The sequence below is a fragment of the Emys orbicularis genome, chromosome 2 (assembly GCF_028017835.1).
Source record: "Emys orbicularis isolate rEmyOrb1 chromosome 2, rEmyOrb1.hap1, whole genome shotgun sequence".
NCBI lineage: Eukaryota > Metazoa > Chordata > Testudines > Emydidae > Emys > Emys orbicularis.
The window spans coordinates 9,239,804-9,265,272 of NC_088684.1; the positions used below are offsets into that span (position 1 = coordinate 9,239,804).

At 49.6% G+C, this 25,469-nt stretch overlaps 1 protein-coding gene across 1 annotated transcript in view; it reads left to right on the forward strand.

The window, feature by feature from the left end:
- The first annotated feature begins 12,274 nt into the window (after positions 1 to 12,274).
- LOC135875240 (serine/threonine-protein phosphatase 6 regulatory ankyrin repeat subunit B-like) overlaps positions 12,275 to 25,469 on the forward strand; it is an 81,378-nt gene continuing 68,183 nt past the window's right edge. The window contains exons 1-3 of the mRNA XM_065400241.1: positions 12,275 to 12,427; positions 15,941 to 16,042; positions 24,871 to 24,969. Of these exons, the coding sequence (XP_065256313.1) occupies positions 12,275 to 12,427; positions 15,941 to 16,042; positions 24,871 to 24,969 (354 nt within the window). The remainder of the gene's footprint in view (positions 12,428 to 15,940; positions 16,043 to 24,870; positions 24,970 to 25,469) is intronic.

A 25,469-nucleotide genomic window follows, 5' to 3' on the forward strand; every position in this document is an offset into this window, starting at 1 on the left:
AAGTGCAAAGCTATGATGGCCGGTGTGTCTGAGTGCCACTGCCCTCTGCTGGCTGGAATCAGAACGGCGCAGCTGTGTATCCGAGGCCTCACATTGCTAACAGGGCTTCTCCTTAATTATTCACTGTTCGTACTACTGAAGCACGTGGGAGCCCCCGTCAGGATCCCATCGTGCTAGGCGCTGTACAAACACAGAACAAAAAGCCTGCCCCTGCCCAAAGAGCTGACAATCTAGCTCCAGTGCTGGAGGTCTGTGCTCCCAGAGCGGGAGAATCAGTTCGGTCTACAAGGAGCCACGCAATCCTACTGTGGGTGCGTTACAGCATTAGTAACAGAAACAGAACAGCGTGAGACTTCTACTCTGCCCCTAAGCCAGGATCTCTCTCTCTCATTCCCCCTCTGCGAGGTCTGATCAGTCTGAGCTGAACAGGCCCTGTTACTTCAGAAAGCCAGTGTAACGGGTGCCAGGCCGAGCCACCCGACTGCCAGTGCGAAGGAGAGGGGTAGGCAGGGGAAGAATTCAGAGCGACAGCTGATAGTCCTGGGGCCAGCTCACGCAGGGATGCCCACCACGGCCCATGGGGCTGTGGGCAGGATCACAACTACATGCCGCCCTTAGACTGTGCCTATGAACCAGCCTTGTGCCAGCTGCCTGGCTTCACCTGAAATACCCTCCCTGTTGCACCGAAGCATGGAGGCTCCAAGCCACGATCCCCAGGCTGGACCCAGCGCTGTTCTCTCCTCCCTAACCTGTTTGTCACGTTCATGGTTCTGGTCCCTCCGTGCCCATCAGCACCCACGGGAGGGGCAGCAGGCCCGCTGTCTGCTCTGTGCATGTTTGCTCTCCGGGGGCAGCCACAAACTGCCTGAACGCCCTTGCACCCCACAGAGGAGCAGGAGACTCCCGAGTCACTGCAGGAGCAGACAGGGAGTGGCTGTACTGTCAGATGGCCGCTGCTGCTTTCCTCCGCCGCTGACCCACTGCCACCCGCTGGCACCCACACTGCTCTCCCCAGCCGAGGCCTGGCCAAAGGGTGGCCCCACGCTGCCGGCTTGTTGTGGCTGGTGTTACAAGGCCGCGTTGGGCAGAGCGAGAGCAGGCAGCAGGGAAAGCTCTTGACTCAGCCAGCCAGGAGGAGCGCAGACCGGGCGGGGCCGGGAACGGCTAGCCTGCCGCTTCTTGCACTGCTGAGTTGGTAACGGAGGCAGCTCCGCCTCCAGCCATTGCAAACACCTTCATCTGGGCCCAAGTGCTGAGCTCATGCCTTCCAGGGGCAGGAACTGGATGTGTTATACAACCCCTTTCATCTGCGCCGGGGCACAGAGCAATCGCCCGGTGGATGCAGATGCACAGGGGAGAGCGTCACCTACTGTATCAGCAGCACCTGGGCTTTCCTGGGGCGGGGGGGGAGGGGTCTCCCATCCAAGTCCTATTCTGCCTTGAGCCTGCTTATGTTACAGGTCCTGACAGTTTGGCTTCAGGCCATCAGCATCCAGCTGTAAGGTGAAAGTCGCGTGGCATTGCAAGTAAAGGCGCAATGAACTTTCCTTGCAGCACCGCTTCCATCCAGGAAAACTGCATGTGGTTATTTCCATCAAATGAGTTTTCTAAATCTCTGCCTGCCCCAAAGAGATTGGATGAACCTTCCCCAGTGACGTGCCAAACTATCCGCTCAGTAATTACTGCGATTCTTCAATCCACGATGCAACCGCAACCACTCTGACCCATCAGCCGCCTGGCTTCCCGAGACACCTCTCCTGGGACTAGACCGTCACTACTGGGGCAGAATGCTGTTGGGGTTACCCCACCAAGATGAGGCTGAAGGAAAGTGGGGGGGTCCCCTTAGTCTGCTTCTCTTTGTGACTGAGCCTAAACACCCCACCCCATTCCTGTCCAGTGTGTTAAACTCATGTTAACCGAATGGCGAACGTGAGATTTAACACCCAGAAAGTGCGGCCTGTTAACTGCTCTGAGCAACCTCAGCTCTGCCCTCTTGTATGCAGTGTCCAAATGACAATAGGGTGTTTTGTTATATTGCCACTTGGCTGGTGAAGCTTACTGTTTGCTAATGGTGAATTTCATACCTATGGGCGCTGGGCTCGTCCAAACACATACCAGTGAGCAATGTTGTGGTGTTTGCCACTGGCCATTTTTTCTGTGGGACAAGACAAGTGCCAGGCACGAGAGGTCTCTGATTTCAAGACAAGCAGAAGGAGCTTAGGGAAGGGAGAGGGACTCGGCTGCATCCAGCAAGGAGTGGACAGGTACGTGCTTGAATCTGAATGGGAAGGTGTGTGGGGAACGGAATGTTTGTTGTGTACGTGCCTAGCTCTACAAAGCAAAGTGATCTTCTCTTCCAGAGCTGCAAGCTCCTTGCCCCGTTTCTGATGTTACAGTCCCACCACCCACGGTTGTATCACTGCTCTCTAATTAAATAGTGAATGTAAAACCAAGTTTAAAAAAAGTTCAAGACCTCTCTCACTGACTCACTCACCCACCCTACCTTCCTTCACTGTGATGCTGAGCATTATGGTGCATGGATGCCACCTTCAGGAACTGCGTGGGAATTACACAGATATGAAAACACTTAGCTAAATATCTGCAGTCACCACAAAGATACCCATGGCAGGAGTGGGAACTCAGTAGGTTAGTCCCTAATGGGGACTGCACCCCAAATGGGAACCAACACAAATTTTCTGGCAGTTTTCCTTCTGCTGAGTTAGGATGCTCTGAGCATCAGAGGTGTAAATGAATATCAACCTCCAAGACAGAAGCCGCATTTTAGAACAGAAGAATGGCCCTACTGGGTCAGACCCAGGGTCCCTCTAGCCCAGTATCCTGTCTTCTGACAGTGGCCAATGCCAGGTGCCCCAGAGGGAATGAACAGAACAGGGAATCATCAAGTGATCCATCCCCTGTCGCTCATTCCCAGCTTCTGGCAAACAGAGGCTAGGGATGCTCAGAGCATGGTGTTGTATCCCTGCCCATCTTGGCTAATAGCCACTGATGGACCTATCCTCCATAAACTTATCTAGTTATTCTTGAACCCTGTTATAGTCTTGGCCTTCACAACATCCTTTGGCAAAGAGTGCCACAGGTTGATATTTTATCTTTGTTCTTCTTTTCTCTCCCTCTTTTGTGTGTGTCCAACTTGTTTTGTCTTTTAAGGAACAGGAACATGATGAGACTATAACAACAACAGCTCCAGCCCATCTCAACTAACAGTCTCCTCCCTCCCACCCCGCCCCCCCCCACACAAAAGGACAATTATTAACATCTAAAAGACTGGCAAACAAGGGAGTTGCTTTCTAAAAACTTCCTTCAGCTAAAAGGAAAGGGAGCAAGGGATGTTAAAATGAAAACATTTTGAATGCTTCAACTGTTTTCCCTTCTTTTCTGTATCTTTACAAAAAGGTTAAAAGGATTTTCAATGGTGGGTTTGCCATGGAGCTAAGCAGACAGAGGTCTCTGTATGCCAAACCCCAAAGCCAGTTAACGCTGTTTAATGATGGACAGTAACTGGGTTATCTTAAACCTTTGACCCCATCTATTCTAAGTTGATACAACATCACACAGGAAGTCTGTGATACAGCAGGGAATTGAAGCAGGGTGTCTCACATCCTAGACTAGGACGATCCTTCCCCTCTGAGTTGCATACTTATTGGACAGTGTATGTGTCAGTGCCTTTTAATGGATGAAATCAGGAGTGCTCAACAATGTGACATGGGCCATGTAATGAATATAAAGAGAAGGGTAGCATAAAATCCCTCCTTGGCAGCTGTACTAAATCGCTTTACCTGTAAGGGGTTAAAAAGCTCAAATAACCTAGTTGGCACCTGACCAGAAGGACCAATGAGGAAAGAAGATACTTTCAAATCTGGGGGGGGGGGGGGATTTGTTTGTGGCTCCCTTTGTTGTTCCCGCTCCGGATGGAGAGAAAGACCAGGCAGGTACCACATCTCCTGAAAACCTACCTGAAATGATCCATTTAAGATTACAAAAATTGTAAGGCAAGGGAATGCATTAGATTATCTTTTGTTTTAGCTTGTGACATTTCCTTATGATAAGAGGTAGTTTTATTCCTGTTTTTGTAACTGTGAAGCTGAATCCAGAGGGGAGTCCTCTGTGTTTTAAATCTTTTTATTACCCTGTAAAGTTACCTTCCATCCTGATTTTGCAGGTGTGATTCTTTTACTTTTTTCTTTATAATAAAGTTCTTCTTTTAAGAACCTGATTGATTTTAGTGTCCTAAAGATAAGAGTCTGGTCTGTGCTCACATTGCTAAGGCAGTTAGTTTATATATTATTCTCAAGCCTCCCCAGGAAAGGGGGTGAAGGGGATTGGGGGGATATTTGCGGGGAATAGGGATTCCAAGTGACCCATCCCTGAATTTTTGTTTAAATCACTTGGTGGTGGCAGCAATACTGTCCAAGGACAAGGAAAGGAATTTGTGCCTTGGGGAAGTTTTTAACCTAAGCTGCTAGAATATAAGCTTTGGGGGTCTTTCATGTGGGTCCCCACATCTGTACCCCAGAGTTCAGAGTGGGGGGGGAACCCTGGCAGGCCATATACTGCTAACAGCTAACGACGAATCTCCTCATATCTAATGTGTTGGGGCCTCCCTTTGGGAGCAGAAAACAATCTGAGTTCTACCCTGCGCTGTGAAGTTCCTAGTGGCCATGGTGTGCAGCATGGGGACGGTCATGAAGTCCTCAGTGGCTGGGAATTTGTCACGGTGCTGTTCCTATTTATACAGAATCATCAACGGAGGTAGAAGGAAGCTAAAGGCAATTGGGACTAGCACCCAATAAATGTTTGTTTTAGCCGCATGCTCTCGTAACTGTCAGCAATCCTTGCCCAGTCTTAGACTACAAAGCATCAGAAATGTGCAAAGAGTTTCTCAAAGGAGCTTCCACTCCACTTCTCCTAAGCAAGAAAATTGTGTGTGCAGCTTATGAAAATCTCAGCTTTTCTCAGTTGCGATGGTGTCACAACTTGGCAGGCCAGATGAACTGAAGGCACCGGGTTGGGGACTAAAAAACAGAAGACATCATCAAGATTTGTCTATGCTTTTTCTCCAATTTGTCCAGTGTACGTGAGGGTCTTAAAGTTCAGCTCATGGCAATCTGATTTGTTGACTGCAATTGAAAAAGCAATTCAGTTGGTGCTTCTGACAGAACAGAGGGTTCTGTTTTGCCTCATGTTTTAAGTGTAGCGTGAGTGGGAAATGGAATTTGTTCTAAGTTTTCCTTCTGAAGACCGTAAGCACCTTCTGTAAACCTCCAATTAGGGTTGCCAGGCGTCCGGTTTTCGACTGGAACGCCTGGTCGAAAAGGGACCCTGGAGTCTCCCATCAGCACTGCTGACCAGGCTGTTAAAAGTCTGGTCGGTGGCACAGCGAGGCTAAGGCAGGCTCTCTGCCTGCCCTGGCTTTGCGCAGCTCCCTGGAAGCGGCCGGCATGTCCAGCCCCTAAGTGCAGGGGCAATCAGGGAAGCTTCGCATGCTGCCCCCGCCCCCAGCACTGGCTCCGCAGCTCCCATTGGCCAGAAACTGCAGCCAATGGGAGCGGCAGGGGCGGTGCCTGTGGTTGCCGGTACCGCGCAAAGCCACCTGGCTGCGCTTCCCCTTAGGGGCCAGACATGCCGGCCGCTTCCGGGAGCAGCATGGAGCCAGAGCAGGCAAGGAGCCTGCCTTAGCCCCACCGCACCACCGACCGGGAGCCACCTGAGGTAAGCGCCACCCAGCCAGAGCCCGCACCCCGAACCTCCTGCCCCAGGTCAGAACCCTCTCCCGCACCCTAACTCCCTCCCAGACCCCTCAGCCCCACCTGTTGGGTTTCCAACACTGCAGGGAAGCATTAAAATATTGATTAGAGCTGGGTGAAATATTTTGATGTTTTGATTGAAAAATGAGCGGGGCAATGTTGATAAAATTGTTTCCTGTTTGCTGACCAGCTCTAATAAGAGTCTCGCTGAATTTTTGCAATATCATCATAACTTTGCTGTTCTGTTGGGTTTTGCAACCTCTGGTCTTTTGTCCCTTTGGAAAACTCCAGAGCAGGAGCTGGGAGTGTGAAGGAAGGGGTGTGGTATTTGTAATGGGTTCCATTGGTGCTAGTACACGGATCGCTGCCATATGACCAGGGAATAAAGTCTGTTTCTTGCAAACACAGCTGTGTATCAGATGCTTATTCCAGTTCTCTGTTCAAGTTCTGCCCACCATCCCATTATAGCTGGAGGTTTCTCCTAAAAGGCCCAGTACTGAAACAGTTAACACAGTTGCTATTTACATAGTCACAGTCGCTAAAACTTCTGTCGTTAAGGGGGGGGGGGGCTTTACGCCCCTGAGTGACAAAAGTTTTAACGACGGAAGTGCCAGTGTAGACATAGGCTGTGTCATGGACCCAAAACAACAAAAGGATCAGCCTTAAAATCCTCCTCTTTAATCACAGTCACCTGTTCTGAACATCCCTTCAAACAAAGAAATTTAACGTAACTTCCTCGAACAGTTTAACGGGACTAAATCGGGCGGACCGGATGATCTTAATCCGAGAATATTAAAGGAACTGGCGCGAGAAATTGCAAGCCCGTTAGCGATAATTTTTAATGAATCTGTAAACTCGGGGGTGGTACCGTTGGACTGGAGAATAGCTAATGTGGTTCCTATTTTCAAGAAGGGGAAAAAAAGTGACCCGGGTAACTACAGGCCTGTTAGTTTAACATCTGTAATGTGCAAGGTCTTGGAAAAAATTTTGAAGGAGAAAGTAGTTAAGGACCTTGAGGTCAATGGCAATTGGGACAAATTACAACACGGTTTTACGAAAGGTAGATCGTGCCAAACCAACCTGATCTCCTTCTTTGAGAAAGTAACAGATTTTTTAGATAAAGGAAATGCGGTGGATCTAATATACCTCGATTTCAGTAAAGCGTTTGATAGGGTACCGCATGAAGAATTATTGGTTAAATTGGAAAAGATGGGGATCGATATGAAAATCCAGAGGTGGATAAAGAACTGGTTAAAGGGGAGACTGCAGCGGGTCGTACTGAAAGGTGAACTGTCAGGTTGGAGGGAGGTTACCAGTGGAGTTCCTCAAGGTTCGGTTTTTGATCCGATTTTATTTAATCTATTTATTACTGACCTCGGAACCGAATGTAGGAGTGGGCTGATAAAGTTTGCGGATGATACAAAGTTGGGAGGTATTGCCAATTCGGAGAAGGATTGGGATATCCCGCAGGGAGATTTGGATGACCTTGTAAACTGGAGTAATAGTAATAGGATGAAATGTAATAGTGAGAAGTGTAAGGTGATGCATTTAGGGATGACTAACAAGAATTTTAGTTATAAGCTGGGGACGCATGGGTTAGAAGTAACGAAAGAGGAGAAGGACCTCGGAGTCCTGGTTGATCGCAGGATGACTATGAGTCGGCAATGTGACGTGGCCGTGGAAAAAGCTAATGCGGTCCTGGGATGCATTAGGCGAGGTATTTCTAGTAGAGATAAGGAGGTGCTGGTTCCATTATACAAGGCACTGGTGAGACCTCATTTGGAGTACTGTGTGCAGTTCTGGTCTCCCATGTTTAAAAAGGATGAATACAAACTGGAATGGGTACAGAGAAGGGCCACTAGGATGATCCGAGGAATGGAAAACCTGTCGTATGAAAGGAGACTCGAGGAGCTCGGTTTGTTCACCTTAACCAAAAGAAGGCTGAGGGGGGATATGATTGCTCTCTTTAAATATATCAGAGGGATAAATATCAGGGAGGGAGAGGAATTATTTCAGCTCAGTACTAATGTGGACACGAGAACAAATGGATATAAACTGGCCATCGGGAAGTTTAGGCTTGAAATTAGACGAAGGTTTCTAACCATCAGAGGGGTGAAGTTCTGGAACAGCCTTCCGAGGGAAACAGTGGGGGCGAAAGACCTCTCTGGCTTTAAGATTAAGCTTGATAAATTTATGGAGGGGATGGTTTGATGCGATAACGTGATTTTAGTCAATAGGTCAATAACGTGCAATCGCTGGTAATTAGTAACAATGGTCAATGATGGGATATTAAAAGTTACTACAGAGAACTTTTTACCGGAGGGTCTGGCTGGAGAATCTTGCCCGCATGCTCGGGGTTCAGCTGATCGCCATATTTGGGGTCGGGAAGGAATTTTCCTCCAGGGTAGATTGGCAGAGGCCCTGGAGGTTTTTCGCCTTCCTCCGCAGCATGGGGCAGGGGTCGCTTGCTGGAGGATTCTCTGCGACTTGAAGTCTTTAAATCATGATTTGGGGACTTCAACAGCTGAGTCAAGGGAGAGAATTACTTCAGGAGTGGGTGGGTCAGCTTTTGTGGCCTGCATCATGCGGGAGGTCAGACTAGATGATCATAATGGTCCCTTCTGACCTTAAAGTCTATGAGTCTATGAGTCTTGACCCAGTCTTCTGCTCTGTCCAAGTCTGGGCCTGACGACTGGCCAGCACAGTTCAATAATCAATAGTATTTTCCACTAGTTCCCAGGGATGCCACCAGAGGTCACTGGAACATTTTCTTTTTTAAGGCAACTATTGTCAATCGTTATTTTCAGTGAAGGAGAACCGAGTTGGGAAATCAGTGTGTGACTAAGCTCTCCTGGGGCCTGGTCAGGAAAGAAGAGAGTAAAAACCCTTTGGATAGGTGTGATCTATAGAAAATCAGCAATTTGGCTGACCGCTAGGAGAGAAGTAGGATCAGGGTCTAGATTGATGATGTAGTAGTATGTGCTCCAGACATAAGACCCCACTAACCTAGTTCCCGCACTGGCTCTCGGTTTACAGGAAATTTAACCTGGCCTCCCCTGCCAGCGAGTGGCTGGAGGGAGGTGGTGAGACACCTCTACATTCGGTGCAAGTGCCATTATTGGGGTGAATGTACGTAAAGCTAGCACTCCACTCCTGATCAGCCCCCCTCCCATCAGTCCCGCCTTTTGGGCCCGTCTCTCTGACCATTCCTGCTTGATCACTTGCCTTCAGCCTGAACTCGCGGTGTATCCGAAGCCCTCTCCTGGCTCCTGCCGCTGTCTGTGACTAGAGCCGGCCGGGGAACTAAGTTTCACTTCTGCAAACTGTTTCGACGTTTTGGAAATATTTTCCTCCCCAGGCAGGATGCAAATCCTGCCCCCATTTCATTTCAGAAACACTAAAACTGTCCCCCAGCTATAGTTCCAAAATCAGACGCGCTCCCTGAACGCCCTCTGATGGAAAGATGTTGCATCCGGAAATTTCTGACCAGCTCTGTCTGTTACTAGTGGCAGCATTGGCATACTCCATTCCACAGCCCGGGTGCCATCTGCCTGCCAGGGCCGGCTCTAGGTTTTTTGCCGCCCCAAGCAAAAAAAATTTTGGCTGCCCCCCGTCCCAGCCCTGGGCTCCTCGCCGCCCCCCCCCCACCGCCCCAACCCTGGGCTCTCCCCCCCCGACCCGCACCCCCCTGGCCACCCCAGCCCTGGGCTCTCACCCCCCCACCCGCACCCCTCTGCTGCCCCAGCCCTGGGCTCCCCCATCCCCCCACTGTTGCCCCCCACACACACCTCCTGCAGCCCCAGCCCTGGGCTCTCCCGCCCCGCCCTGCACCCTCCTTCCGCGGCAGCCCTGGGTCACTGGTGACTCGCTCCCAGGGCAGGTCATTCAGCAGGAATTTTGAGTGTGCACAGAACACAGACAGGATTGGTTCCCATATGGTTACAGAACTGCAGTAAAGTGGAACAATTTTCAGCTTGTGTGATTGGAGGATATCTAGATGCATATTATAAGACTGTCCTACATAAATGAGGAAAAGTTGAGGTGCCTTTATTATTCTTTTGTTCCACTCTTTCTTTCTATGGGGAATGCGCCAATGCAATATCACTGTCTTCCTTTTAAACGAACAAACAAACAAAAGGCAATGGCTGTTGAAAATAGCAATTCCAGTCCTAATAACCACTGGAAGCATTTCTTGCTCAATTTTATCCTACTTTTTCTACAGCAAGTTACAGTGGATCAGTATATTTGATTTGGGAGAAATGAAGTAACAGCGCCCAAACTGAGCTTGAGCACTCCTGAATTTTGAGGTATTCAAATCTGGAAGGCAGGTGTTGGGGGGGGGGGCTGTGGCTCCGCAGGGGAGCACGGCAGCATATATGCAGCAGCGTGTCTGGCGCTGCACGAAGCCAGACACGCTGGTCTGAGTGGCACGGTAAGGGGGCTGGGGGCTTGGAGAAGGGGTAGGGGGTTCCGGGGGGGCAGTCAAGGGACATGGAGAAGGGGGGGTTAGATGGGTCAGGGGTTTGGGGGGGGCAGTCAGGGGACAGGCAGCAGTTGGATAGGCATGGGAGTCCCAAGGGTTTGTCAGGGGACAGGTAGGGGGTGGGGTCCTAGGGGGGAAGTTGGGGGGGTCTCAGGAGGGGGCAGTTGGGGACAAGGAGAAGGGAGGCTTAGATAGGGGGTGGGGTCCTGGGAGGGGGCAATCGGGACAAGGACCAGTGGGGCTTAGATAGGGGGTGGGGTCCTGGGGGGCAGTTGGGGCAGGGGTCCCGGGAGGGGGTGATCAGGGGACAGGGAGCAGGGGGGTTGGACGGGTTGGGGTTTCTGTGGGGGGCAGTCGGAGGGAGTGGATGGGGGCAGGGTGGGGCTACCCTCCCTCCCCGTGGAGTGTCCTATTTTTTGAATGTTAAAACATGGAATACCTACCCACAGCGCAGCTCTCCATTCAAAGCAGGCTGCAGCATGAGGTCTCAGCTTCCTCATTCCCTCCCCCTCTTTCCAGTTGGTAGTGGCCAACGGAATGCTGGGAAATATAGTTCTTTCCCTGCTCCAGGGCTGGCTCTATAGGCAGGGAGCTAACCAAGGAACTACAGCTCCCAGGGCCCCCTGTTGGTTCTCAGCTCCCATGCTGGATCCCTGCCGTCCCTGCAAATGGGCTGCCCCAAGCATGTGCTTGCTTTGCTGGTGCCTGGAGCCGCCCCTGCTGCCTGCCTTGCCAAATGTTCTCATGGGTTTAACCCATCCACCCTTCCCCTCCTCCCCCCCAATCCCACTATGCCATGCTTGGTTTATCTGTAACGCGGCCGGAAAGCTAGTGCTGCCTCTTGACTCGTATCGAAAATTCTTTTTATTCTTCCCCTTCCCAGATCTCCACATCCTTATATCATGAGCTCCTCCAGGCAGGGACCATCCCTTGTATGTCTGGAAAGCACCTGGTAAATGTGGCTGCTGCCACGGACAGATAACTACTAATAGATATATGCAGCATGTCCTGGGCTAACTGCCCAGAAACATGCCGCTCATCATGGCAGGTCAGACAGCAGCTCCTGTCTCGCTTGGCAGGGCCCTCTCTCTGTCCCTTTGGAGGGAGGCAAAGCGGATCTACTTGCCATAAGCAAAGAAGGGAGGTGTGAAAAAGATATTGATCGACTGCAAACTGCACTCAGCATTTACTGCCCGCAACGGCTGTGAACATGGATACGCTTTTCTAACTAGTTTTATAATGGAGCTGGATACGTTTATTAACAAGTTTATGTGGCGGGGTTGCCTGACACAGGATGTCCTTTCTAGTCCTATGGCCTGAATTCCTGCCTCCCCCCATTGGAATTATAAGGCCTGGGAGAATCTGCTGCTGTTAGATCACTTGGGATCATGGCGGCTTTTTCAACAAAAAATGCCCAAGAAAATGGTTGGCGGGAAATGGCTTAAAACCCTTGACTCTGAACCCAAGTGCATGTGGGCAAGTTCAGCTCTTGGAGGGTGACATCTTGTTGGGCCTGTCTTGAGCAAGAAAGGCCAAGCAGCGGCAGTAATTCTTCAAATCTGGCTCACTGTAGGATGGCGATGTTACGCAATCCTCATTAGAATGAGTTGCATTTTTCATGCCCCAGGCCTGTGAACTTGACTGAATTAAGCTCCTGTAGGAAAATCGATAAAGGCAGCTTTTTAACGGGCAGAAAACCCAACCCCCACCTCACCCCCCTGCAGGAGACTGATGTCAAGGTAACCGGGACACAAAGGAGGAGTTAGAAAAGTTTAACCAGAGCCTGAGCTGAAAGGCCCCTCTGATTGGAAGAGTCTGAATCAATAGAGAATAGGGGGAAGGGGGGGGGCAATCTGCTGCCCTCACCTCCTACCAAGAGAGAGCAAAAGAAAGAGAAATTGACATCGGTCACTGCCTGAGACGGCTTCTCCCAGCACAGCGGAGGAGAGAAGAAATATGATTCCCTACAAGGAGCGGTGCAAGGATTGACCTTGAAAAGAATCTGATTTGGGGGAAGAGAAGGAAAATGTCCGAGAACAGTTCATCTCTGAGCCCCCCAGGATTGTTCGCATCTGGCAGCAGAGTGCTGCAGCTGGCCACCAAAGGGGAGTGGATCACCCTGGAGCAGACCCTGAGAGGCATGGACAAGGGGGACCTGGCCATCTCCCAGACTGACCAAGTAAGTAGCCAACAACCAGGAAGCTGTTTTAGCGTCGGCTTGTGTTATGACAGATACAAAAGAATAAATGGTGCTATGATGATTTGGGGGGGGGGGGGGGAGCGGGGGAAGGCAGTGAGGCTGGAGTCACCGGGGCTAATCATGGTTCTTTCCACTGCATAAATGGCCAGGTGCCTTGGGAGCAGTGGTTTGCCTCTGTCTGCATCATCTTGTATTCACCTCTGCTGGAGGCAGAGTATTCCACTAGCTGGAACAGGCGGGTAAATCCTGTATTACCAGCATGAACTGACGACCCTGCTCCCATTCTCCTTCCCAGTTGTGGTTCGCACTGAATGGCTTCTCCGCGTTAAGAACAGGGATGTTTCAGCCAATGGTTTCACTACTATTGTGTGCATTACAATAGCAGGACCGCCATGGAGATCCCGGCTCCATTGTGCGAGGCGCTGTGCAAACACATAGTGAGGCGGTCCCTGCCTGGAAGAGTTTCCCATCTAAATAGACACGGCAGATAAAGGAAGCGTTGCCGCCCCGGTTAGAAATGGAGAACCCAGGTGAAGAGCGGTGAGGTGACTTGCCCGAAGTCACACACAATGTCTGATTGAGAGCCAGGGATTGAACTCAGATTTACAGAGCCCTAATCCAGAGACTTAGCCACAAAACCAGCCTTCAGTACAGACAGAGGAGTAGGAACCATTTAATTGGATAGCATTTGTGGATTTAATCTGATGAGGTTCAACAAGGACAAGTGCAGAGTCCTACACTTAGGACGGAAGAATCCCATGCACTGCTACAGACTAGGGACCGAATGGCTAGGCAGCAGTTCTGCAGAAAAGGACCTAGAGGTTACAGTGGACGAGAAGCTGGATATGAGTCGACAGTGTGCCCTTGTTGCCAAGAAGGCTAACGGCATTTTGGGCTGTATAAGTAGGGGCATTGCCAGCAGATCGAGGGACGTGATCATTCCCCTCTATTTGACATTGGTGAGGCCTCATCTGGAGTACTGTCTCCAGTTTTGGGCCCCACACTACAAGAAGGATGTGGAAAAATTGGAAAGAGTCCAATGGAGGGCAACAAAAATGATTAGGGGGCTGGGGCACATGACTTATAAGGAGAGGCTGAGGGAACTGGGATTGTTTAGTCTGCAGAAGAGAAGAGTGAGGGGGGATTTAATAGCTGCTTTCAACTACCTGAAAGGGGGTTCCAAAGAGGATGGATCTAGACTGTTCTCAGTGGTAGCAGATGACAGAACAAGGAGTAATGGTCTCAAGTTGCAGTAGAGGAGGTTTAGGTTGGATATTAGGAAAAACTTTTTCACTAGGAGGGTGGTGAAGCACTGGAATGGGTTACCTAGGGAGGTGGTGGAATCTCCTTCCTTAGAGATTTTTAAGGTCAGGCTTGACAAAGCCCTGGCTGGGATGATTTAGTTGGGGATTGGTCCTGCTTTGAGCAGGGGGTTGGACTAGATGACCTCCTGAGGTCCCTTCCAACCCTGATGTTCTATTCTATGACCATCCTGTCCAAAGGGGGCTGTCTGTTGGAGTGCTCCACATGTGCTGAGATGCACTGTCTGAGCCACAGAGCATGGAAAAGTGCTGGAGTCTTGAACCCATGTTGCTAACAGGTGCCACTACCTGTAGAGGGCATTTAGCCATTCAGGGTCAAGAGCGTTGGGCTTGCATTTAATCTTTATCAACCTGGTTTTCTGAGTGTCACTGCCTGCCCTGTAACCTTGGGTGCCTCACACTGCTTTGCTCTTGGAACTCCCAACCTGAGCCACTCACAGCCAGCCGATAAGCATGCAGGTCACACCCTGAGGACCTGTGTGCTAGACCGCCCTGGTACAGCGGTTCTGATCCCAGCAGCCTGTCTGCAGCTTCCAGCAGCCTTGGTTACTACTTGCAGAGTGACCCCCAACACACTCCCAGTCCTGAATTGTCCCCAAACAATTGCTCTGTAATGCCCACCCTTCTTCAGGACAGTTCAGAGAAATAATATGATTCATTTGCTCCTCTAACCAGACACAACACCCCAGTTGGCCACATTAACTGGAGTTGACACCCACTGGAGTACAAACACAATGCTGTTGGTTTAGATTAACAGCAAAACAAGTTTATGAACAAAAGAAGATTGGGTTTTAAGTGAATTCAAGTATGAGAGAGAAAGTTAGAAATGGTTACCAGCAACTGAAAGTGAAAACACGCCTCTAAAAGTCTCAAACTTAATCTAGCAAGTTTGGGTTCCAGGATTTGGCAAGATGGCCTTCGACGCCTGCAAGATGGTGATGGACCCTCGCCTTGCTCAGGATCTCTTCCAGAGGCATAACAGCACAGGTGCCTTTGTCTTCTTAGGTGAAAGAGAAAACATGGGATTCTCTGGCCCTTTCTTTGATAGTCTGGTGAACCTTGGAGTCTTCTGAAGGTTACACCTCAAAGTAAAGTTTATTCAAGCAGTGAGGAAAGCAACATGGAGTCTGGTGGTGAAGGAGGCTCTGTGCCCTTTCTTCCCCCATTTATGTTTGCTGAAATGCAAATTATTCTGTTTCCTACCATCTCCTCCCCCTGCTGCCTTGATGATCCTGTTTGCTACTTATATGTAAATTGGGGTAAACACACATCCCTTTGTTTATGCTAGACCTGCTTTAAAAACTTTTGCCTAGGCAGGGCTGTCTGGTTTTGAACATGTGCTAATACCATCGTACAGGGGAATTCATAACTTTATATCTAATGTTGCTACCTACTCTTCACCATGATATTATTCACTAGTGCGTTGTTAGTTTTCAGTTGACACCTCACAAGGCATATTTCGTACAAAGATTATTACTAGGGTGACCAGATAGCAACTGTGAAAAAACGGGACGGGGGGTGTGGGGTAATAGGCGCTTATATAAGAAAAAGTCCCCAAAAACGGGACTGTCCCTTTAAAAACGGGACATCTGGTCACCCTAATTATTACAGTAGTGTGTGGGGCGTGAATACAGGGGTGCTTTGGGTCACACAGGGTTTACAGACCTGGCTTAAGAAAAGAAAAGCCCCCAGAGACACATGAGGCAGGCCTGAGGCAGAGTGCTCCCTCAGGAGGGGACAGCATGGCTGAGCTGTTCCAGCCCTAAAACAGCTGCAATCTAATGAAACGCCATGCCTGGGAAAGGACACACCCAGCTGTTCTTACAGTCCTGATCGACTCGGCTCTAATCTCAAACTGGGCCGAAAAGAATTGTGTTTGAGTCGTTCCATTTTCACCTCTTGGAAAGATCTCGGAAGGTGGGTTTTGAGGGTAATTGACCGTGTTTAGACAGCACAGTGTGGGCTGGACCCTTGCTACCTGAGATCTTAGCCTCCCTCCCCATGCACCTGCATGGCAGCTGGGATCAGGTGCTGAAGTCGGGGTTGCCTGAAAGGTGACCTTTCTAAGGAAGAAATGAGCAGCAATAGCCCGTGATGACACGGGCACCTGTGTGGGCCAACCTCAGACATCTAGGTACTCAGTCAGCAATGCCTGTCTTGTCTCCTCCAGGAGTCGGGCCTGACCCCCTTCATGATCGCGGTGAGAGAGAACAGGCTGTCCATTGTTGAGAGGTTGCTGGAGCTGGGAGTGAATCTTTCAGACCAAACTAAGGTAAGAGACCACTTACTATCCAGCTGTCTAGAGCCCTGATGGGAATAAGTGGAGCAAGGAGAGAGAGACTCATGTTAAAGGACTCCGTATAGTATGGAGTTATCGGCTACATGACCACTTGGAGGGGATCTGATAACTGTCTGCTGATAGTATTCTCATTCATTGTTTGTATTACAGTAGCACCAAAGTGAGGTCAGGGCTCCATTGTCCTGGGTGCTGTACAAACCCCTAGTGAGAGACGGTCCCTGCTCAGCGAGCTGAGTAGCTACATAGGCATGACAAAGGAAGAATTGCAATCCCCATTTTAGAGGTGGGGAACTGAGGCCTGGAGAGATTAAATGACTTGCCCAAGGGCACACTGTGAGCTTGTGGCAGAGTTGGGATTTGAACCCATGTTTTCTGAGAACCTCCCCAGTGCCTTAACAATAAACCCAGCCTTTCATCTGACGTCATGTGAATGAAACAGACATGGAGGAGGGAGAGGAATTGTTTATGGCAAAGAGCAAGGGACTGAACCTGAGCTTAGGAAAGTGTGTGAGGAACATCAGGAAAAGTTTCCTAGCGTTAAGGTAAATTAGGCGTTGGAAGAATCTCCTAAGGAAAACTCCATGGTATGAAACATCTAGGACTGGACTGGATGGAGCAGGGAGGCATGTTTGTGATGGGAATAATCCTGTAGTAGCAGAGATGTGAGTAAGCAATAGGTCATTTTCATCTCTAAAACCTATGATTAAAGAGTCTGGCAGCTTGTGCCAGCTGGAGGTCATCTGGTCCAAGGCACTGGCCTTTATTTGTTATGTATTTGTGCACAGAAACAAACATCTGTGTACATCTGTAGACATGCTGGGGAGGGGACGAGGTAAGGGTCCATGATAAATATTGCGTGGCTCTGCAATTTGTTACATGGGACTCCCCTCCACAGCGGTGGGGTGTCTGTGTCTTTTTAAGCCCAGATCATGTCTGATAATGTTTTGGGTATTTCGTTTTTCAAATGTTTTTGTGAAAAGCCTGCAGTTCACCGGCTCAGAGGGAGAGGGTGCTATGGTTTGGCAAGCCGGTGGACATTGAAAGTCTTGCCCTTTGTTTCTAAGGTATTTAAGCACCTAAAGATGTGGATGGGTGGTGTGACGCTTTGGAGGTCCACCCAGACCAGTAAGGGGTTGTGTCTCCACCTGCTCTGTTACCCTGGGTGCTTCTGTGCTGGGAAGCTTTGGCTCAGGGCCCTGCCACCAGAAGCCTGCTACTAGCGCAGTGACCTCACCCTGGATTTCATCAGCCTGGTTGCTCCTTGTAGTGTGACGCCTACAACCCTTCCAGTCTGGAGTCTCCGCCAAGCCGTCCCCTCTGCGTTGTCCAGCCCCTGTCACTGGGCCCTCACAGAGGCTACCCAGTTCGCTGCCTCCAAAGAGCCAGAGCTCACACCAGCCTGAGAGTTCGGCTGTGGATGTTACCCTTCACTTTCATGCATAGCACTGAGATGGGTTGGTAAGAAAATAAACACAGGGTGGCTAACACAGAACATAGGTTGAAGGGCTCCCACAGAAGAGGGAAAGAGAGAGGAAAGGTTACAAATAAAACCAACAAAATGTGCTTTCTAGTGACTCAAACTTAATTCTAGCAAGTTGCAACCGTTGCCTAAGCAGTTTCCTTATCGATCACAATCCCTAGTCTCCAAACCAGGGCACCCAACTGTCCCAGGCTCGACGCGTGCTGTAGCCTAGCGTCCCCTCAGTGATGGAGACCGAAATGGTTTTTTGCTTCTGCTCATGTTGCCCAAAACACATTGTTTTGTCCCTAGAGTCAAGTCGATCTGCTGTTTTTCCCTTCACATCCCCCTGCTGATTCATGTTAATTGGGCTTCCATTGTTTTGATTCCATAATGCTTTATTTCCATTGGGGGCTGGCAGATAGCTGCCTTCCATCGTCTCTGGGTGAAAACCTGTTCCTCCCTTTGTTTGGTCCCAGACTTTAAAGCATAATATCAGTGAGCGTCCAGAGTTCCTCATATAATGTAAATAGACTCACTTCCCAATTACATTAATCACCCGTGTGTCACCGGCTTTCCTAAAAGACCTTACCCGATACACTTTTATAGTACAGGAATAGTGTGTACAATCAGTTGATTCAATTGCATATTCTTTGGGGTTCAGCCCCCCTGTTCTCCCCCTGGTGTGTCTGGACCCCAATTGTCACAGCTGCCTAGAGGTATTTTCAAAAGTGCCTGGGCATCTCCCGCTAGGCATCTGTAGGTGTCCAAATAGCTTTACCGCTCTGGCCCAGGTCATGGCAGACTTTGCCCTAGTTATGTGTCCTGCTGGACGTGGGGTGTGATCCCCTGTCATCGGCCATGTCAGCACACGCTCCCAACAGCCACTGGCCAGGGGACTGGTCTGCGAGTGAGGTAACTGCAAGGCCACCCTTTCCCATCCCGCCCCACCCCGGACCAGGAGTGAGCTTTCCTGGAAGTGCTCTTGAAATGCCTTGAGGAGCCAGTCATGGAGCAGAAATAATATCATGTGACTTTATCTGACCAATTGCAACTTGGCAACACAGATTAACGTTTGAATACTTGTGGAAAACAGAAATTATTAATCTTTTATAACGTGCTACCTAGTGACCACAACCTCAACTAGGACCTCAGTGTGCTTGGGGCTGTACAAGCGTATGTAGTCAGAGCCAGTTCCTGCCCCAAGAAGCTTATAACTGAAGAGCTTGTCCACATACAGAGTTACACCAGATTAATTTAAGTGTGATTTTAAAGTGAGGTGCAAAAGGCTTCCTGGACACTCCTATAGCAGTCCAACTAGGGTCAGTTGAGTTCAATTAAAATCCATTAGGAACCATAAGCAAAACTGAAGTACAGTGTTCTTAAATCAAAATTGCTGCAAGTTTGTGTGTTGACAAGACAGACAAAGGGTGGGAAGGGGAAAGCGAAGTGACTTGCACAGGAACGCCTAGCAGGTCAGTAGCAGAGCGGGGACTAGAGAATCAGAACTCCTGACTCCCAGACCTGTGCTCTATCCACTGGACAATGCAGCCGCCAATAAACAAGCTCAGAAATAAAAATGTCAGAGAGATGTGAGTGCGTAATAAATAGGCGTCTCCCTGCCCTGAGCTATTGCAGGGACAGAGAGACGAGGTGTATGTCAGGGAAATGACATGCTGTGCCTCACTCAGGCAGATCTAGCACCAGGTTGAAGAATAACGGCAAGCGTTTACCAAGCTTGATCTCTGTGTAATAACGTCACAGCCTGTTGAGCAGAGAGCAGCTAGACAAATCCCCTCTCAGCTGACGTTTGTCAGTATCAGCCCGAGCGATCATTCAAAGCTGCTCCGGCGAGAGTCCTTCATGCCTAATGACAAGATTATTACTGCAGCAGCACGGAGCTGTCGTTCGTCAGGAAGACGCATTGGAGGCATTTCTTCTGCCACGAGGACCTTCAAGTGCCACAACAGGCCTGCGAGCGGTTGCTTTTGCAGCAACAGTAAATCTCACAGTCCAGCCTTAAGTGCTGCCTTGGAAGGAGATTTCTCTTGAGGTTTACACAGCCTTGGTAGGGGAGGGGTGTGTCAAGAGCCATTTCTTGTAGGATGGGAGGTCTAAGGGAGGGCTGATGGCAACAGACTACAGGAACTGTCGTGTTGGATACAGTCCAGGTCGGAAGCCTTTCTCGGTCGCTGCGAGAAATACCCCCATCCTTGTCGTCATTCAGGCCTGTAACCTGGACGTCCTCTTCAGCTCTTCTCTGTCTAGGGCCTCACATCCAGGCCATGTCTAATTCCTCATGCTTCTTTCTGCATCACATGTCTAGGGTCCAGCCTTTCCTCTCTGTCCACACAGCTAGAGCCATTGTCTAGGCCCTCCTCATCTTACGACTCGTCTACGGCGACATCCTCCCCTCTGGCCGTCACAAATCTCATGAGAGATGATGGGTAGGGTGGGGACAGGCCAGGGAGGGCCTTGGCCGTGAGGACACTCAAATGCCTGTCACAAAGATCCTTTTCCCAGTTTGTTGCTTTGACCATATCACCCCTTTGCCTGTGAGGCCTACAAAGCACTTGACAGTTAGGCCACTGCTGTGCTGAGATCGCTGCCCGTCATGCCAGCCACTATGGTCTCATTATTTCCCTCATCTGTCTGCCTGTCTCCACCTGTTCTCTATAGTTGTCCATTTAGACTGTAAGCTCTCTTGGGTGGGGAATGTCTATCTGTTCTGTGATTGTGCAGCCCCTAGAGCCAGGGGGCGCTGGTTCTTAGGTGCTATCATAATATACATAATAAATAAAGGCAGCCAACATGCTTTTACTGCCCAGAGTTGTGCTAGTCCTTGGCCACTCGCCAGTAGACAACAAAATGCAGCCAGCCCTGTGGAGTAGGAAGCAGAGGCTCACTTCAGAGCCAAGGTTCCCCTGGGCCAGCCTGAGGATCGGGGCTCCCCCTACTAAGGGCCCCATTATTGAGCCCAGGCCTGCCAGGTCCTTAGGCAACAACCCTAGTGGCTGGAGTACGGTAGTGCACTGAACCCGCTACTCCTCCTCAACAACCTTAGTGCTAAAGGCCTACCGACCACAGCCATGATTGGATGGACAGGCAGCACTCTCATTGGGTACCTGGACCATATAAAGGCTCCAACAGGAAGAGGAAGCTGTCTGAGCAACAGACCGTTGCCTGCTGACTAGACTGCCTCCCCTGACCCTACGTTGTTGCCCCTGCTGACTTGCCTGACTTCCCCTTCCCAACCCACTGACCCTGCCCCTCAGACTGGATCTTCCAGCTACTGACCGCTGTGAGAACTCTGACCATTGCCCCAGTCTGCTTCTGATCCCAATCAACAGCCCAACTACCCCAGCACCCACGCACACTTGACTACTGCTCCAGGTGGTCCCCTAGCCGTCCTCAGCCACTGGGCATTACATGAGGTTATTCCTGGAGTGTCTCCCTCAGTTTCTCCTTGCTTTCCCTGCTCTCCGTTTGCTCCCTCTCTCTGTCACCACCTTTCCCACCCAGAACCACTCAACTTCCCATTGCCCCATTCCTGACATAGAATCAGAGAAACGTCGGGCTGGAAGGGACCTCAAGAAGTCATCCAGTCCAGCCTCCTGCACTGAGGCAGGACCAAGGAAACCTAGATCATCCCCAACTGGTGTCTGTCCAACATGTTCTTAAAAACCTCCAATGACGGGGATTCCACAACCTCCTTTTGAAGCCTCTTCCAGAGCTTAACTCCTTTTATAGTTAGAAAGTTTTTCCTAATATTTAACCTAAATCTCCCTTGCTGCAGCCCAAGCCCATTATTTCTTTGTCCTACCTTGAATGGAGAGCAATTGATCACCATCCTCTTTATAACAGCCCTTAACGTATTTGAAGACTGTTATCAGGGCCCTTCTCATTGGTCAGGTTTTATAAACTTTTTTATCTTTTGTGCTGCTCTCCTCTGGACTCTCCACTTTGTCCACATCTTTCTTAAAATGCGACACCCAGAATTGGACACAGTGCTCCAGCTGAGGCCTCATCAGCGCCGAGTGGAGCGGGGCAGCTACTGCCCATGTCTTACACACGGCACTCCTGCTAATACATCCCCAGGTGATAGTCACCTTTTTTGCAATTGCATTGCATTCTTGGCTCATGTTTCAATCTGTGATCCACTAGAACCCCCAGAACTTTTTCAGCAGTACTACTGCCCAGCTCGATATTCCCCGCACTGCAGCTCTGTAGCTGATGTTTCCTGCCTCATATAGTACTTTACATTTGTCTAGATTGAATTTCCTGACCTGGCTGTCTCGGTGCCTGGTTCTCACCTTCCCCTGGGTCTGGGAGCAGCAACGTGCAGGCAGGGCACAGCTCCTGAGGCTAGCCCAGAGTTGGCTGGTGGTGGGAGCAGGCAAAGGGGCTGGTGGCAGAGAAGGAGGAGGCTAGAAGAAAAAGTGAAGCTCCCTCAGGGAAGATGGTTTTTTTCCAGTGAATGCTTGCACTGGGGGAAAGCAGTGGGAGGCTATGGAGACAGTTAAGGCTGTGTCCTGTTCAGAGGGAGGGAGAGAGAGATGATTTTGGGAGTCCTGAGGATGAGGATTAATAGGCCATTTTTCTGTCACACTCTGCCTTTGAGTATATAGAAAACGCCTTCTCGTGCCTGGCATATTGCTCAGAGCACTGAACTGGGATCCAGACCTAGGTTCTAATCCCAGTTCTGCCACTGGTCTGCTGGGCGACGTTGGGCATGCTACTTTAACCTCTCAGTGCCTCAGTTTCCCCATCTGTAAATGGGGGTCATGATACTGACTTCTTTAGTACAGCGCTTTGAGATCTAGGGATGAAACGCCCTGTATAAGTGTTAGATGTTGTTGTTGTTAGTCAGTGCAGATTCATCCCAAGGGCCTGAGCTTGCCCTGCAAACCTAATGCAGCAAAGTTGTCCTTTCCATTGAGGAGACCTAATGGTTCCCTGCCAGGCTGTTTTGAACAACCCTGGCTCCTCAAGCTGAGAGAGAGCCTGACTTCCCTGGCTCTCGTATTGCAGCTGCAATTACAAAACTTTACTATATTAAGGAGAGAAGAGTCAAGCTCCAGGCAGCCAGGAGGCCAGCGGAGGGACAAAACGCTTAATACTGAGGCCTTGTCTACACTTATCCTGTAAGTCGATGTCAGTTACGCTAGTTAAGGTGCGTAAGTTACGTAACTTATGTCGATGTCGCTTACGTCGATGTCAGGCGGTACCTACACCGGTCTATGTCGATGGGAGACGCTCTCCCATTGACATAGCTTCCGCCTCTCATTGAGGTGGATTAATTAAGTCGACAGGAGAGCGCTCGCCCATCGACTTATTGAGTCTTCACCAGACCCACTGAATCGATGCCGCTGCGTGAATCGCAGAGGCTCCGATTTAGCCCGTAGTGAAGACAAGCCCTACATTTGGCAGATACAGGGATTGGATGGCTCCCATGGTCTGAGGATCTAGGAAATGCTCCGATTGGACGATGAGATCTGAAACCCTTGCGCTTATGTAGACTGTTGGCCCAGACCCTTTATTTTGTAAGTAATTCAGTGACCTTAATACGGTATTTTAATTTGGGGGTTGGCAACAGCAATAAACAAAAATGGCCATCGTCTCAGGATATTTGGTAGATTTGGGATGAGGAGCATTGATTTATTTGATATTCATGTGACGGTTGTCTGGTGAATTTCTTTTCTCTTTGGTTGTCCCATTGTGAGCTAGACAGGGAATGTTAAGTAAGTTTAGAGGTAGTTATCTGATGATGTGTTTTGTGATTGTATTAGTTATTAGCTATTGGAGGTGGTTAATAAAGCCCATACATTAGAAAAGTGGTTTTGAATCCATTTTCTTTAGCTAAGCAACAAGGAGGGGCCATCGGACTACCTAGAATCTTGGGTAGGTTAGAAACAGAACAAATCATCTTTTATGCTTGCAATCTTTGTATTCATTGTTCTCATAGGCTAAATCAGTGAATGCTTGAGTGCATAGGCCCCGATTCAGCAAAGCACTCAAGCGTGTGCTTCAATCTCGCTGCCTTCAATGGGTCTTAATGCTTAAGTGATTTGCTAAATTCCGGGGCCTTGGAGATCCTTGGGTGAAGGATGGTATAAAAGGGCGACGTATTTTTATTATTTATTTATTGCAGTGTGGCGATTTGCCCAGATGATCTTTGCCTAGTAGCTCAGTTCTTGATATAGTTTTCCATCAAAGAGATTTTCCCCTCTGTTAGCTGGTTGGCCACCAGCTAATTATTTTTAGTAGCAATAGCTGTGATTGGTGATTTCTAAATCATCCATGTGGAGAGACTGTGGGTTGGGATTGGGTTTTTGTTGTTTTGTTGCGGGGGGAGGGCATTGTATTCAGGACATTGATTGGCATCAACTCTATTGGTAGAATTGCCAGTTATGGAACTAATATCTCTGGGAGTCTGATATCACTGTTAACAACTGAGATGCTTGGCTGGCTAAACCACTGTAGAGAGTTCCTGGACCTGTAACTTAGGGTTTTAATGCAGTTCTGGTGATGGCTATGAAAACTGGGAGGCTCTCAGTAAGCATGCATTGCAGGTTGGTTTTTTTGTAAGTAGGGCTCAGGACGTAAGCCTCTAGGTGGTTGAAATCTGTCCCAGGTCAGAACTGACCCAAACTAGTTTCCATCTGCCAACTGTTTGAGCTTGGAGCTCTCTGGCTTATTCCCTGTTGACAGGTGTCCCCACTGCACAATTTGTGATCCTCAACTGGCCCCCTAATTGGTAGAGACTTCAATACTTGCCCTCCCTGCATAGGGGTGGAGACTAAACTACCCTTCCATCCTGAGGTACAATGTCAGGTGCTCAGATATCACAGTGATGACTGCGACATAAATGCCTAGAGAGACAGTCAAGGTGGGTGAGGTAATACCTGTGATTGGACCAACTTTTGATGGTGAGAGGGACCAGCTTTCAAGCTACACAGAGCTCTTCTTCAGGTCCAGGGAAGGTTTCACAGCTAAACACAAGGTGGAACAGACTTAAGCACAAGGAGTTAACACATGTTGCAAGAGACCATTCAAGGTTGACGCACGGACACAGCGTGACAGATGGTCCCTCCAGGCCAGTGTTGAGGCAGGTTAGCAGAGCTGGGTAGGAAAGATGTCTCTATACTGAGCCTTTTCAGTGGATAAACAGAGCTCTTCATGCTGGTGGGCTGCCCATCTGGTGCCTTTCAGCACCTGTTGGTTGAGAGAGGAAACCCATCCCAGCAGGACTGAGCAGTTGAAACTACGCTGGTGATGTCAGCTGCTGCTGCTGAGGTTTTTAAGGCGTGTTGCTAACTGCTCTTTCTCCGACCCCTTCCAGAATGGCCGAAATGCTTTACATGTGGCTGCTGCCCACTCGAAGGAGGAGATCATCCGGCTGCTGCTGGCTGGAAAGGCAGATCCCAACGTCCCCGGAGGGGTAGGTGCACATATGGGGGCATGGTAGGGAGGAGCGTTGTTGCCCTTGAAGTCTCCGCTTCCATTTCTTCAGCCGAATGGTCATTCCCAACGGGGACGCGCCTGAGACTGGTTCTTGCCCCACTGCCACCATTTGTTTAAAACAGATACTGGCAAAAATATTGGGGGATAGCTCAGTGGTTTGAGCATTGGCCTGCTAAACCCAGGGTTGTGAGTTCAATCCTTGAGGGGGCCATTTAGGGATCTTAGGCAAAAATCTGGGGTAAAAATCTGTCTGGGGATTGGTCCTGCTTTGAGCAGGTGGGTTGGACTAGATGACCTCCTGAGGTCCCTTCCAACCCGGATATTCTATGATTCTATGAAAACAAAGCGCCCACGACACATTAGACTTGGAGTGAGTCTGCTGCATTGCTATTGTGCTGCTTGCTGTTCATACACTGGAACCACTTTGCCCTTCTATAGCATTTCCCACTGTGGATCCCAGAGAAGCTGTGATCCACT